We start from the raw sequence: 12,293 nt of genomic DNA, 5'->3' as shown, positions 1-12,293 counted from the left end.
CATATAAAGATAACTCTGTATGAAGAAGGGAACCAGTTGTAAAGGGAGGAGGGCAGATATGGGAGCTTTTCTTAACACATATTTTTTTATCTTGGTTTATTTGTCCCTCTTCTCCTTCCACTCTGTATCTAACGCTTTTTCTTTATCTTGTAAATTACAGAAAAAGTTTCAACTTAATGAAATGCACAAGCCTGGAGATGTGGTTCTTGGTGGGCTGTTTAAAGTGCACTATTCCTCTGTTTTCCCTGAGTGGACTTACACCTCAGAGCCGCAATGGCCCATCTGCAAAGGGTAGGTTTCACAAACATAGCAGACGGAAAGCATCTGTGTTAATTGTGTTGTTTGATTATTGTATTAATATAAGGACAGTGCTGTAAAATCTGTTAAAAGTATGACATGAAATTGTAATATGTTATCATCATAGTGCTTTTTGATAAATATCCAGCTAGTTCTTGCAATATTTACTTTAAATACTCTGGTTATTATTTTTTTTTTGTTTGTTTTTAATCTTTATACTGTGTGTGTTAGGTTTGCCACTATAGGGTTCAGGTATGCAATGACCATGGCCTTTGCTATTGATGAGATCAACAGGAGCTCTGTTCTGTTACCTAATGTGACTCTAGGATACAGTCTGTATGACAACTGTGGTACACTTATCATTGGATTCAGTGGTGGACTATCACTTGCCAGTGGCAGAGAAAAGCACTATGTGTTTGAGGAGAACTGTTTAGGGACCCCTCCAGTCATGGGGATAGTTGGTGATTCTGCCTCTACATTTACCATTGCCACTTCCAATGTGCTGGGATTATACAAAATGCCTATTGTAAGTTTTTCTGTCTTTTTTTTTTGGGGGGGGGGGGGGTTTAAGGATGTGTATTTAATGTCTAAAGTCAATGCAGTATTTTGAAGTGAGATATTCTTAATATATGATTATCTTAAATGATGGGTGTCAAACACTGTATGTTCCTTTATAGGTGAGTTATTTTTCCACTTGTTCCTGCCTTAGTCATCGACAACGGTTCCCATCCTTCTTTAGAACAATCCCAAGTGATGCTTTCCAGGTGAATCCTTTTTACCGCAATGAGAATTGTAATATTTGTCAGTTTCATTCACAGCAAGCTTGTAGAAACTGACATGACAAATAACAGGAGACAATTTTTACTCAATCTTTTTTCACATGTATGATTTTAGTGTGAAGGATACGTATTCAGTTATATTAAATTAATAATTTATGTGTATCACCACAATTTCTGTTTATTGTGTATGTCATTTAAATGAGTTTACTGGTCTAATACAATATGTTGTATTAGGTGCGTGCAATGATACAGATTCTGCAACACTTCAGCTGGACTTGGGTCGGCCTGCTAGTCAGTGATGATGATTATGGACTCCATGTTGCGCGATCCTTCCAATCTGATCTGACTCAATCCAGTGGAGGCTGTCTGGCCTACTTAGAAGTTTTGCCCTGGGACAGTGACCCAACTAAACTTAGTAGGATTGTTGATGTGATGAAGACATCCACAGCCCGTGTGGTTATGGTTTTTGCACACGAATTTCACATGATACATCTTATGGCAGAGGTTAGAATAAAAATACTTTATATACTATTTAAAATGTGTATTAAAAAAAAGTGTTCGAAAAATAAAAGGATTAACAATTTAGTTTAACATTTTTGTGCAATTATGAGAGGACTCATCTCATGCAGTTGAAAGAATTATAAAAAATTAGAATAAATGTAATCAGGTTATATAGGAAAGTTACAAAAAACTATGGAAGCCAGTTGTGAATTTCACAACTTTGTGCACTTTTAGAAAGCAAAAAAAAAACCAATACGCATGAAAAGTAAGATATGGTATGACATGTTTGATAAGTGACTGCTCCTTTACATTTCAATAGTCTCTTTTAATATCTGTGCTAATGTCTCTAAACTCTAAATAATGCTACACACAGGTGCTTAGGCAGAATGTGACAGGCCTACAGTGGATAGCAAGTGAAGCCTGGACAACATCTACTGTGCTTCAGAAACCTGAACTCATCCCGTACCTGAAGGGCACGCTCGGCATTGCCATCCGTCGAGGGGAAATACCAGGACTGAAGGAGTTTTTAATACAAATACATCCTGACAAAGTTAACAATGGCAGCTCTGGAACAAGCATGGTGGGAGTTCACTTTAACAAATTGTTTTAAAATAAAAAGTTATTGATTGACTTTTATTTTCGTTATATCTGTTAATACAAATTAATTTTAAGATATAATGCATTTCAGGTGAGGCAGTTTTGGGAATCCACATTTCGGTGTAAATTTGCTTCACCGGGTTGGCTGAAAGCTGGGGAAACACTCTGCAATGGCGAAGAAGACATACAAAATGTTGAGAGTGATTTCTTGGATATTTCAAACCTTAGGCCTGAGTACAATATTTACAAAGCTGTGTATTCTCTAGCGTATGCCCTTGATGATGTGATGAAGTGTGAGCCAGGGAGAGGGCCTTTCAGTGGGCACAGCTGTGCCAATTTGCAAACTTTGGAGCCATGGCAGGTGTGATATCACTTTAAACTCTACCTTTGTTTTCATTGATAGATGCTCAATAATTAGTTACTATGTTTTGTGTTTTGTTTTATTTATTTATTTTGTATAGAAATATAGAGATAGAATGAAAAGATAAAAATAAATGACAAGTTGTACATCACTGAATAGTGGGATAAACCTTTGTTTAGTTTCAGTCCTTAATACTCCCTTTGTTTCCCTTTTTCATTTGTAGCTTGTTCATTATTTACAAAAGGTCAACTTCACCACATCATTTGGTGATCAAGTTTCATTTGATGAGAATGGAGATGTCCTACCAATCTATGATGTCATCAATTGGCTGTGGCTCCCTGATGGAAAAATTAAAGTTCAAAATGTGGGTGATGTTAAGAGGTCTGATTTCAAAGGTGAAGTACTTCAAATTGATGAAGACAAAATCTTCTGGAACTTTATTACAAAAAAGGTAATTTATGATTATCCAGATAACATTGACTGCAAATATTAGCCAAATGGAGTAATATACATTCACAAATGTATTTTTTCATAACAGCCACCTCAGTCAGTATGTAGTGAGAGCTGTCCTCCAGGTACCCGCATGGCCAGAAAGAAAGGGGAACCTGAATGCTGTTTCGACTGTGTCCCTTGTTCTGAGGGGAAAATCAGCAATACAACTGGTGGGTTTTCATGCTTAATATTTTTCTGTATTGTCTTTTAGAAAATTGTTCTTCTTACAAAACAATTAACCTCACTAACTTCCCCTTTTTTTAGACTCCATAGAGTGCACCAGTTGTCCAGAGGACTTCTGGTCCAGCCCAAAACATGACATCTGTGTGCCTAAGAAGACAGAGTTTCTCTCTTTTCATGAGCCGTTGGGTATCTGCTTGACAACTGCCTCATTGCTGGGCACATTTCTCTGTTCTGTCGTCCTGGTAATCTTCATCCATCATCGCAGCACACCCATGGTACGAGCCAACAATGCAGAACTGAGTTTCCTCCTCCTAGTGTCACTTAAACTATGTTTCCTGTGTTCACTGCTGTTTATCGGCCGCCCCAGATTATGGACGTGCAAGTTGAGACATGCAGCATTTGGCATAATCTTTGTGCTTTGTGTCTCATGTATTCTGGTGAAAACTATGGTGGTTCTTGTTGTGTTCAAAGCCTCCAAGCCAGGAGGTGGAGCTGTTCTCAAGTGGTTTGGTGCCATGCAACAGAGAGGGACAGTCCTGGTTCTTACTTCTATTCAGGCAGTAATTTGCACTGTCTGGATTGTCATCTCCTCACCATCTCCACATAAAAACACCAAATACTACAATGACAAGATAGTGTATGAATGTGTTGTTGGGTCCACCATTGGCTTTGTTGTCTTATTGGGTTACATTGGCTTTCTGGCAATCATCAGCTTCCTGCTTGCATTTCTGGCAAGGAATCTTCCTGACAACTTCAATGAGGCCAAACTCATCACTTTCAGTATGCTTATTTTCTGTGCTGTGTGGGTGGCCTTTGTCCCTGCTTATGTCAACTCACCAGGCAAATATGCAGATGCAGTGGAAATATTTGCCATCCTGGCCTCCAGTTTTGGCCTGTTAGTGGCACTGTTTGGACCAAAATGTTACATAATCCTGCTGAGACCAGAGAGGAACACAAAAAAAGCGATCATGGGGAGAGAAACCACCAATTTCTCAAAGTAGCATCTCTTAAACTTTCATGTGGTCTGAACCAGTGTGTATGTTGCATTTGTTCAGTAGAAATCTCCCTGAAGTCAGTTTTGCTGCTTACAACTGTGTACTTTGTCTAATCAGAAATAAAGCATATTTGTGTGTTATTCAGATCTATGACTTGTAAATATATGCATGAAAGAAAGATCATCACATGAGTTCCTTGCGGAAAGCTCACATTTTTACATTTTTCACTCATGCACTCTTGAAAATTTCCTGAAAATTTCCAGACAGCCTGAAAATGAACTTCAAAAGAATTAGTTACAGTAATAATGTTACTCGCCCACTCTGATTCCTGGTTCACTTTAATTGGATAGACTACACAACAAAACAGCACCCACCGTACACCCCCAAGCCTACAAAGACCACCTCCAACAACACAAAGATGCCCTCTTCCACACCTGATCCATCTACTACTCTCAACTCATACCAGTCTGGCTCCAGAAGCCCAAAGCATTATTCTCCACAATAAACAAACTTCTCAACCATCTGGACTGTTCCTATTCCTTCACAGCAACAAATACACCTCCATTCTGTCATTCTTCCAAACAGAAATATAGACCATCTACAACAACCTGGCCCCTCCTTTCAGCTGCCCCCCCTTAACCTGTAAGGCCCTGTCTCAGTTGTCCCCTGTCTCCCCCTACAGAGCTCTCAGACCTCATGATGGGATTGAAAACTTCCACCTGCCTTCTGGACCCTATCCCCTTGTCAAGGCCTGCCTTCCCAGCCTATCCCCACTCATTATCTCAACAGTAAACTCCTCTATTTCCACTGGCACCGTCCCACTATCCCTAAAACTTGCTGTCACAGCCATTTTGAAAAAACCTGGACTTGATCCCGACATCCCAAACAACTACAGACCGATCTTCAACCTCCCATTTCTTTCAAAACTACTGGAACATGCTGTCGCTTCTCAACTCAAAGTCCAGCTCTCTGCCTATAACCTTTATGAATCATCCTCAAACCTCAACATCCTCATCCTTCTTGACCTAAGCGCAGCATTCGACACCATCAACCATTCCATCATTCTCTCCCGCTTTGAAACCACTTTCAACATCACCGGCACTGCTCTCTCCTGGCTCAAATCATACCTCTCTGACAGATATCAGTTCATCAGCATAAACCAATGCAAATCTCCCACTGCTCCTCTCTCCCAAGATGTTCCCCAAGGTTCAGTTCTTGGACCCCTCCTCTTCATCATGTACATGCTCCCCCTGGGTCACATAATCCACCGCCATGGACTTCAGTTTGACCGCTTTGCCAAATCCATAACTCCTGTCACTCACTCAATCCTCACTGACTGCATCATAGAAATAAAATCCTGGCTTCAAACGAACTTTCTCAAACTCAACTGCGACCAAATCAGAAGTCATCATCATCTGCATCAAATGCATCACCAAATCCACCAACAACTTATCCCTTTCCATCGATGGATCCACAGTGCTCCCTTCCCCCCACATCTGTAACGTCGGTGTCATCTTTGATCAAACCCTGTCCTTAGGCCAACACATCAATCACATCACCAAAACAGCCTTTTTCCATCTCAGAAACATCGTATTTATAAAAGCGCTATATATAAAAGTCTAAATTATTATTATTATTATTAATTTGCATAAAAAAAAAAAAGTGCAATGAAGAATTTTTTTTGTAACTCATCTGTTTTGTTTTATCAAGGCTAAGAGTTAAACATTAGCATAATTCATTATTTGTGGCTGAGTTGACTGAGATGGGGGGTGTGTTTTAGTTGTTTGCCAGGTGGTTTTAGGCCCTCCTCAAGTCTACCTGTTTTCCACAGCACACAATTTGTTATGTGTTTTAATGTCCTGCCCCCATATCCAACACCCAGATGGCTGGTGTTATAAGGAATTGAACAATAAAGGATAGTGTGCACTGGGATTAAATTCCCTGCATATAAAGATAACTCTGTATGAAGAAGGGAACCAGTTGTAAAGGGAGGAGGGCAGATATGGGAGCTTTTCTTAACACATATTTTTTTATCTTGGTTTATTTGTCCCTCTTCTCCTTCCACTCTGTATCTAACGCTTTTTCTTTATCTTGTAAATTACAGCGAAAGTTTCAACTTAATGAAATTCACAAGCCTGGAGATGTGGTTCTTGGTGGGCTGTTTAAAGTGCACTATTCCTCTGTTTTCCCTGAGTGGACTTACACCTCAGAGCCGCAATGGCCCATCTGCAAAGGGTAGGTTTCACAAACATAGCAGACGGAAAGCATCTGTGTTAATTGTGTTGTTTGATTATTGTATTAATATAAGGACAGTGCTGTAAAATCTGTTAAAAGTATGACATGAAATTGTAATATGTTATCATCATAGTGCTTTGTGATAAATATCCAGCTAGTTCTTGCAATATTTACTTTAAATACTCTGGTTATTATTATTTTTTGTTTGTTTTTAATCTTTATACTGTGTGTGTTAGGTTTGACACTATAGGGTTCAGGCATGCAATGACCATGGCCTTTGCTATTGATGAGATCAACAGGAGCTCTGTTCTGTTACCTAATGTGACTCTAGGATACAGTCTGTATGACAACTGTGGTACACTTATCATTGGATTCAGTGGTGGACTATCACTTGCCAGTGGCAGAGAAAAGCACTATGTGTTTGAGGAGAACTGTTTAGGGACCCCTCCAGTCATGGGGATAGTTGGTGATTCTGCCTCTACATTTACCATTGCCACTTCCAATGTGCTGGGATTATACAAAATGCCTATTGTAAGTTTTTCTGTCTTTTTTTTGGGGGGGGGGGGGGGTTTAAGGATGTTTATTTAATGTCTAAAGTCAATGCAGTATTTTGAAGTGAGATATTCTTAATATATGATTATCTTAAATGGGTGTCAAACACTGTATGTTCCTTTATAGGTGAGTTATTTTTCCACTTGTTCCTGCCTTAGTCATCGACAACGGTTCCCATCCTTCTTTAGAACAATCCCAAGTGATGCTTTCCAGGTGAATCCTTTTTACCGCAATGAGAATTGTAATATTTGTCAGTTTCATTCACAGCAAGCTTGTAGAAACTGACATGACAAATAACATGAGACAAATTTTACTCAATCTTTTTTTCACATGTATGATTTTAGTGTGAAGGATACGTATTCAGTTATATTAAATTAATAATTTATGTGTATCACCACAATTTCTGTTTATTGTGTATGTCATTTAAATGAGTTTACTGGTCTAATACAATATGTTGTATTAGGTGCGTGCAATGATACAGATTCTGCAACACTTCAGCTGGACTTGGGTCGGCCTGCTAGTCAGTGATGATGATTATGGACTCCATGTTGCGCGATCCTTCCAATCTGATCTGACTCAATCCAGTGGAGGCTGTCTGGCCTACTTAGAAGTTTTGCCCTGGGACAATGACCCAACTAAACTTAGTAGGATTGTTGATGTGATGAAGACATCCACAGCCCGTGTGGTTATGGTTTTTGCACACGAATTTCGCATGATACATCTTATGGCAGAGGTTAGAATAAAAATACTTTATATACTATTTAAAATGTGTATTAAAAAAAAGTGTTCGAAAAATAAAAGGATTAACAATTTAGTTTAACATTTTTGTGCAATTATGAGAGGACTCATCTCATGCAGTTGAAAGAATTATAAAAAATTAGAATAAATGTAATCAGGTTATATAGGAAAGTTACAAAAAACTATGGAAGCCAGTTGTGAATTTCACAACTTTGTGCACTTTTAGAAAGCAAAAAAAAAAACAATACGCATGAAAAGTAAGATATGGTATGACATGTTTGATAAGTGACTGCTCCTTTACATTTCAATAGTCTCTTTTAATATCTGTGCTAATGTCTCTAAACTCTAAATAATGCTACACACAGGTGCTTAGGCAGAATGTGACAGGCCTACAGTGGATAGCAAGTGAAGCCTGGACAACATCTACTGTGCTTCAGAAACCTGAACTCATCCCGTACCTGAAGGGCACGCTCGGCATTGCCATCCGTCGAGGGGAAATACCAGGACTGAAGGAGTTTTTAATACAAATACATCCTGACAAAGTTAACAATGGCAGCTCTGGAACAAGCATGGTGGGAGTTCACTTTGACAAATTGTTTTAAAATAAAAAGTTATTGATTGACTTTTATTTTCGTTATATCTGTTAATACAAATTAATTTTAAGATATAATGCATTTCAGGTGAGGCAGTTTTGGGAATCCACATTTCGGTGTAAATTTGCTTCACCGGGTTGGCTGAAAGCTGGGGAAACACTCTGCAATGGCGAAGAAGACATACAAAATGTTGAGAGTGATTTCTTGGATATTTCAAACCTTAGGCCTGAGTACAATATTTACAAAGCTGTGTATTCTCTAGCGTATGCCCTTGATGATGTGATGAAGTGTGAGCCAGGGAGAGGGCCTTTCAGTGGGCACAGCTGTGCCAATTTGCAAACTTTGGAGCCATGGCAGGTGTGATATCACTTTAAACTCTACCTTTGTTTTCATTGATAGATGCTCAATAATTAGTTACTATGTTTTGTGTTTTGTTTTATTTATTTATTTTGTATAGAAATATAGAGATAGAATGAAAAGATAAAAATAAATGACAAGTTGTACATCACTGAATAGTGGGATAAACCTTTGTTTAGTTTCAGTCCTTAATACTCCCTTTGTTTCCCTTTTTCATTTGTAGCTTGTTCATTATTTACAAAAGGTCAACTTCACCACATCATTTGGAGATCAAGTTTCATTTGATGAGAATGGAGATGTCCTACCAATCTATGATGTCATCAATTGGCTGTGGCTCCCTGATGGAAAAATTAAAGTTCAAAATGTGGGTGATGTTAAGAGGTCTGATTTCAAAGGTGAAGTACTTCAAATTGATGAAGACAAAATCTTCTGGAACTTTATTACAAAAAAGGTAATTTATGATTATCCAGATAACATTGACTGCAAATATTAGCCAAATGGAGTAATATATATTCACAAATGTATTTTTTCATAACAGCCACCTCAGTCAGTATGTAGTGAGAGCTGTCCTCCAGGTACCCGCATGGCCAGAAAGAAAGGGGAACCTGAATGCTGTTTCGACTGTGTCCCTTGTTCTGAGGGGAAAATCAGCAATACAACTGGTGGGTTTTCATGCTTAATATATTTCTGTATTTTCTTTTAGAAAATTGTTCTTCTTACAAAACAATTAACCTCACTAACTTCCCCTTTTTTTAGACTCCATAGAGTGCACCAGTTGTCCAGAGGACTTCTGGTCCAGCCCAAAACATGACATCTGTGTGCCTAAGAAGACAGAGTTTCTCTCTTTTCATGAGCCGTTGGGTATCTGCTTGACAACTGCCTCATTGCTGGGCACATTTCTCTGTTCTGTCGTCCTGGTAATCTTCATCCATCATCGCAGCACACCCATGGTACGAGCCAACAATGCAGAACTGAGTTTCCTCCTCCTAGTGTCACTTAAACTATGTTTCCTGTGTTCACTGCTGTTTATCGGCCGCCCCAGATTATGGACGTGCAAGTTGAGACATGCAGCATTTGGCATAATCTTTGTGCTTTGTGTCTCATGTATTCTGGTGAAAACTATGGTGGTTCTTGCCGTGTTCAAAGCCTCCAAGCCAGGAGGTGGAGCTGTTCTCAAGTGGTTTGGTACCATGCAACAGAGAGGGACAGTCCTGGTTCTTACTTGTATTCAGGCAGTAATTTGCACCGTCTGGATTGTCATCTCCTCACCATCTCCACATAAAAACACCAAATACTACAATGACAAGATAGTGTATGAATGTGTTGTTGGGTCCACCATTGGCTTTGTTGTCTTATTGGGTTACATTGGCTTTCTGGCAATCCTCAGCTTCCTGCTTGCATTTCTGGCAAGGAATCTTCCTGACAACTTCAATGAGGCCAAACTCATCACTTTCAGTATGCTTATTTTCTGTGCTGTGTGGGTGGCCTTTGTCCCTGCTTATGTCAACTCACCAGGCAAATATGCAGATGCAGTGGAAATATTTGCCATCCTGGCCTCCAGTTTTGGCCTGTTAGTGGCACTGTTTGGACCAAAATGTTACATAATCCTGCTGAGACCAGAGAGGAACACAAAAAAAGCGATCATGGGGAGAGAAACCACCAATTTCTCAAAGTAGCATCTCTTAAACTTTCATGTGGTCTGAACCAGTGTGTATGTTGCATTTGTTCAGTAGAAATCTCCCTGAAGTCAGTTTTGCTGCTTACAACTGTGTACTTTGTCTAATCAGAAATAAAGCATATTTGTGTGTTATTCAGATCTATGACTTGTAAATATATGCATGAAAGAAAGATCATCACATGAGTTCCTTGCGGAAAGCTCACATTTTTACATTTTTCACTCATGCACTCTTGAAAATTTCCTGAAAATTTCCAGACAGCCTGAAAATGAACTTCAAAAGAATTAGTTACAGTAATAATGTTACTCGCCCACTCTGATTCCTGGTTCACTTTAATTGGATAGACTACACAACAAAACAGCACCCACCGTACACCCCCAAGCCTACAAAGACCACCTCCAACAACACAAAGATGCCCTCATCCACACCTGATCCATCTACTACTCTCAACTCATACCAGTCTGGCTCCAGAAGCCCAAAGCATTATTCTCCACAATAAACAAACTTCTCAACCATCTGGACTGTTCCTATTCCTTCACAGCAACAAATACACCTCCATTCTGTCATTCTTCCAAACAGAAATATAGACCATCTACAACAACCTGGCCCCTCCTTTCAGCTGCCCCCCCTTAACCTGTAAGGCCCTGTCTCAGTTGTCCCCTGTCTCCCCCTACAGAGCTCTCAGACCTCATGATGGGATTGAAAACTTCCACCTGCCTTCTGGACCCTATCCCCTTGTCAAGGCCTGCCTTCCCAGCCTATCCCCACTCATTATCTCAACAGTAAACTCCTCTATTTCCACTGGCACCGTCCCACTATCCCTAAAACTTGCTGTCACAGCCATTTTGAAAAAACCTGGACTTGATCCCGACATCCCAAACAACTACAGACCGATCTTCAACCTCCCATTTCTTTCAAAACTACTGGAACATGCTGTCGCTTCTCAACTCAAAGTCCAGCTCTCTGCCTATAACCTTTATGAATCATCCTCAAACCTCAACATCCTCATCCTTCTTGACCTAAGCGCAGCATTCGACACCATCAACCATTCCATCATTCTCTCCCGCTTTGAAACCACTTTCAACATCACCGGCACTGCTCTCTCCTGGCTCAAATCATACCTCTCTGACAGATATCAGTTCATCAGCATAAACCAATGCAAATCTCCCACTGCTCCTCTCTCCCAAGATGTTCCCCAAGGTTCAGTTCTTGGACCCCTCCTCTTCATCATGTACATGCTCCCCCTGGGTCACATAATCCACCGCCATGGACTTCAGTTTGACCGCTTTGCCAAATCCATAACTCCTGTCACTCACTCAATCCTCACTGACTGCATCATAGAAATAAAATCCTGGCTTCAAACGAACTTTCTCAAACTCAACTGCGACCAAATCAGAAGTCATCATCATCTGCATCAAATGCATCACCAAATCCACCAACAACTTATCCCTTTCCATCGATGGATCCACAGTGCTCCCTTCCCCCCACATCTGTAACGTCGGTGTCATCTTTGATCAAACCCTGTCCTTAGGCCAACACATCAACACATCACCAAAACAGCCTTTTTCCATCTCAGAAACATCGTATTTATAAAAGCGCTATATATAAAAGTCTAAATTATTATTATTATTATTAATTTGTATAAAAAAAAAAAAGTGCAATGAAGAATTTTTTTTGTAACTCATCTGTTTTGTTTTATCAAGGCTAAGAGTTAAACATTAGCATAATTCATTATTTGTGGCTGAGTTGACTGAGATGGGGCGTGTGTTTTAGTTGTTTGCCAGGTGGTTTTAGGCCCTCCTCAAGTCTACCTGTTTTCCACAGCACACAATTTGTTATGTGTTTTAATGTCCTGCCCCCATATCCAACACCCAGATGGCTGGTGTTATAAGGAATTGAACAATAAAGGATAGTGTGCACTGGGATTAAATTCCCTG

General features: G+C 39.7%; 2 protein-coding genes across 2 annotated transcripts; both read left to right on the top strand.

Annotated features, from left to right (window-relative positions):
• Nucleotides 1–4,353, top strand: LOC132980543 (extracellular calcium-sensing receptor-like). Its single transcript, XM_061046746.1, has 9 exons — nucleotides 1–291; nucleotides 529–823; nucleotides 975–1,061; nucleotides 1,311–1,580; nucleotides 1,951–2,157; nucleotides 2,266–2,535; nucleotides 2,759–2,986; nucleotides 3,074–3,197; nucleotides 3,292–4,353. The coding sequence occupies exons 1-9, from the start codon at nucleotides 20–22 to the stop codon at nucleotides 4,209–4,211; spliced, it is 2,673 nt and encodes an 890-aa protein (XP_060902729.1). The 5' UTR covers nucleotides 1–19; the 3' UTR covers nucleotides 4,212–4,353.
• Nucleotides 4,354–6,364: 2,011 nt separating this feature from the next.
• On the top strand, nucleotides 6,365–10,498 carry LOC132980549 (extracellular calcium-sensing receptor-like). Its single transcript, XM_061046751.1, has 9 exons — nucleotides 6,365–6,440; nucleotides 6,677–6,971; nucleotides 7,119–7,205; nucleotides 7,456–7,725; nucleotides 8,096–8,302; nucleotides 8,411–8,680; nucleotides 8,904–9,131; nucleotides 9,219–9,342; nucleotides 9,437–10,498. Exons 2-9 carry the CDS (start codon nucleotides 6,705–6,707, stop codon nucleotides 10,354–10,356), a joined length of 2,373 nt encoding a protein of 790 aa, XP_060902734.1. The 5' UTR covers nucleotides 6,365–6,440; nucleotides 6,677–6,704; the 3' UTR covers nucleotides 10,357–10,498.
• The last annotated feature ends 1,795 nt before the right edge of the window (nucleotides 10,499–12,293 follow it).

Source organism: Labrus mixtus, chromosome 9 (assembly GCF_963584025.1).
Source record: "Labrus mixtus chromosome 9, fLabMix1.1, whole genome shotgun sequence".
Lineage (NCBI taxonomy): Eukaryota > Metazoa > Chordata > Actinopteri > Labriformes > Labridae > Labrus > Labrus mixtus.
The sequence above is the reverse complement of the archived record's forward strand: the minus strand, read 5'-3'. Positions and strand labels throughout refer to the sequence as shown.

What these genes read in the sequence shown, in the direction of transcription:
- LOC132980549 (XM_061046751.1), top strand. Translation starts at nt 6,705, where the DNA reads ATGACCATGGCCTTTGCTATTGATGAGATCAACAGGAGCTCTGTTCTG. An exon ending in AAACTTTGGAGCCATGGCAG is followed by an intron (nt 8,681 to 8,903) that starts GTGTGATATCAC and finishes TTTCATTTGTAG; the next exon opens with CTTGTTCATTATTTACAAAA. An exon ending in GGAACTTTATTACAAAAAAG is followed by an intron (nt 9,132 to 9,218) that starts GTAATTTATGAT and finishes TTTTCATAACAG; the next exon opens with CCACCTCAGTCAGTATGTAG.
- LOC132980543 (XM_061046746.1), top strand. Translation starts at nt 20, where the DNA reads ATGAAGAAGGGAACCAGTTGTAAAGGGAGGAGGGCAGATATGGGAGCT. An exon ending in CAATGGCCCATCTGCAAAGG is followed by an intron (nt 292 to 528) that starts GTAGGTTTCACA and finishes TGTGTGTGTTAG; the next exon opens with GTTTGCCACTATAGGGTTCA. An exon ending in AAACTTTGGAGCCATGGCAG is followed by an intron (nt 2,536 to 2,758) that starts GTGTGATATCAC and finishes TTTCATTTGTAG; the next exon opens with CTTGTTCATTATTTACAAAA.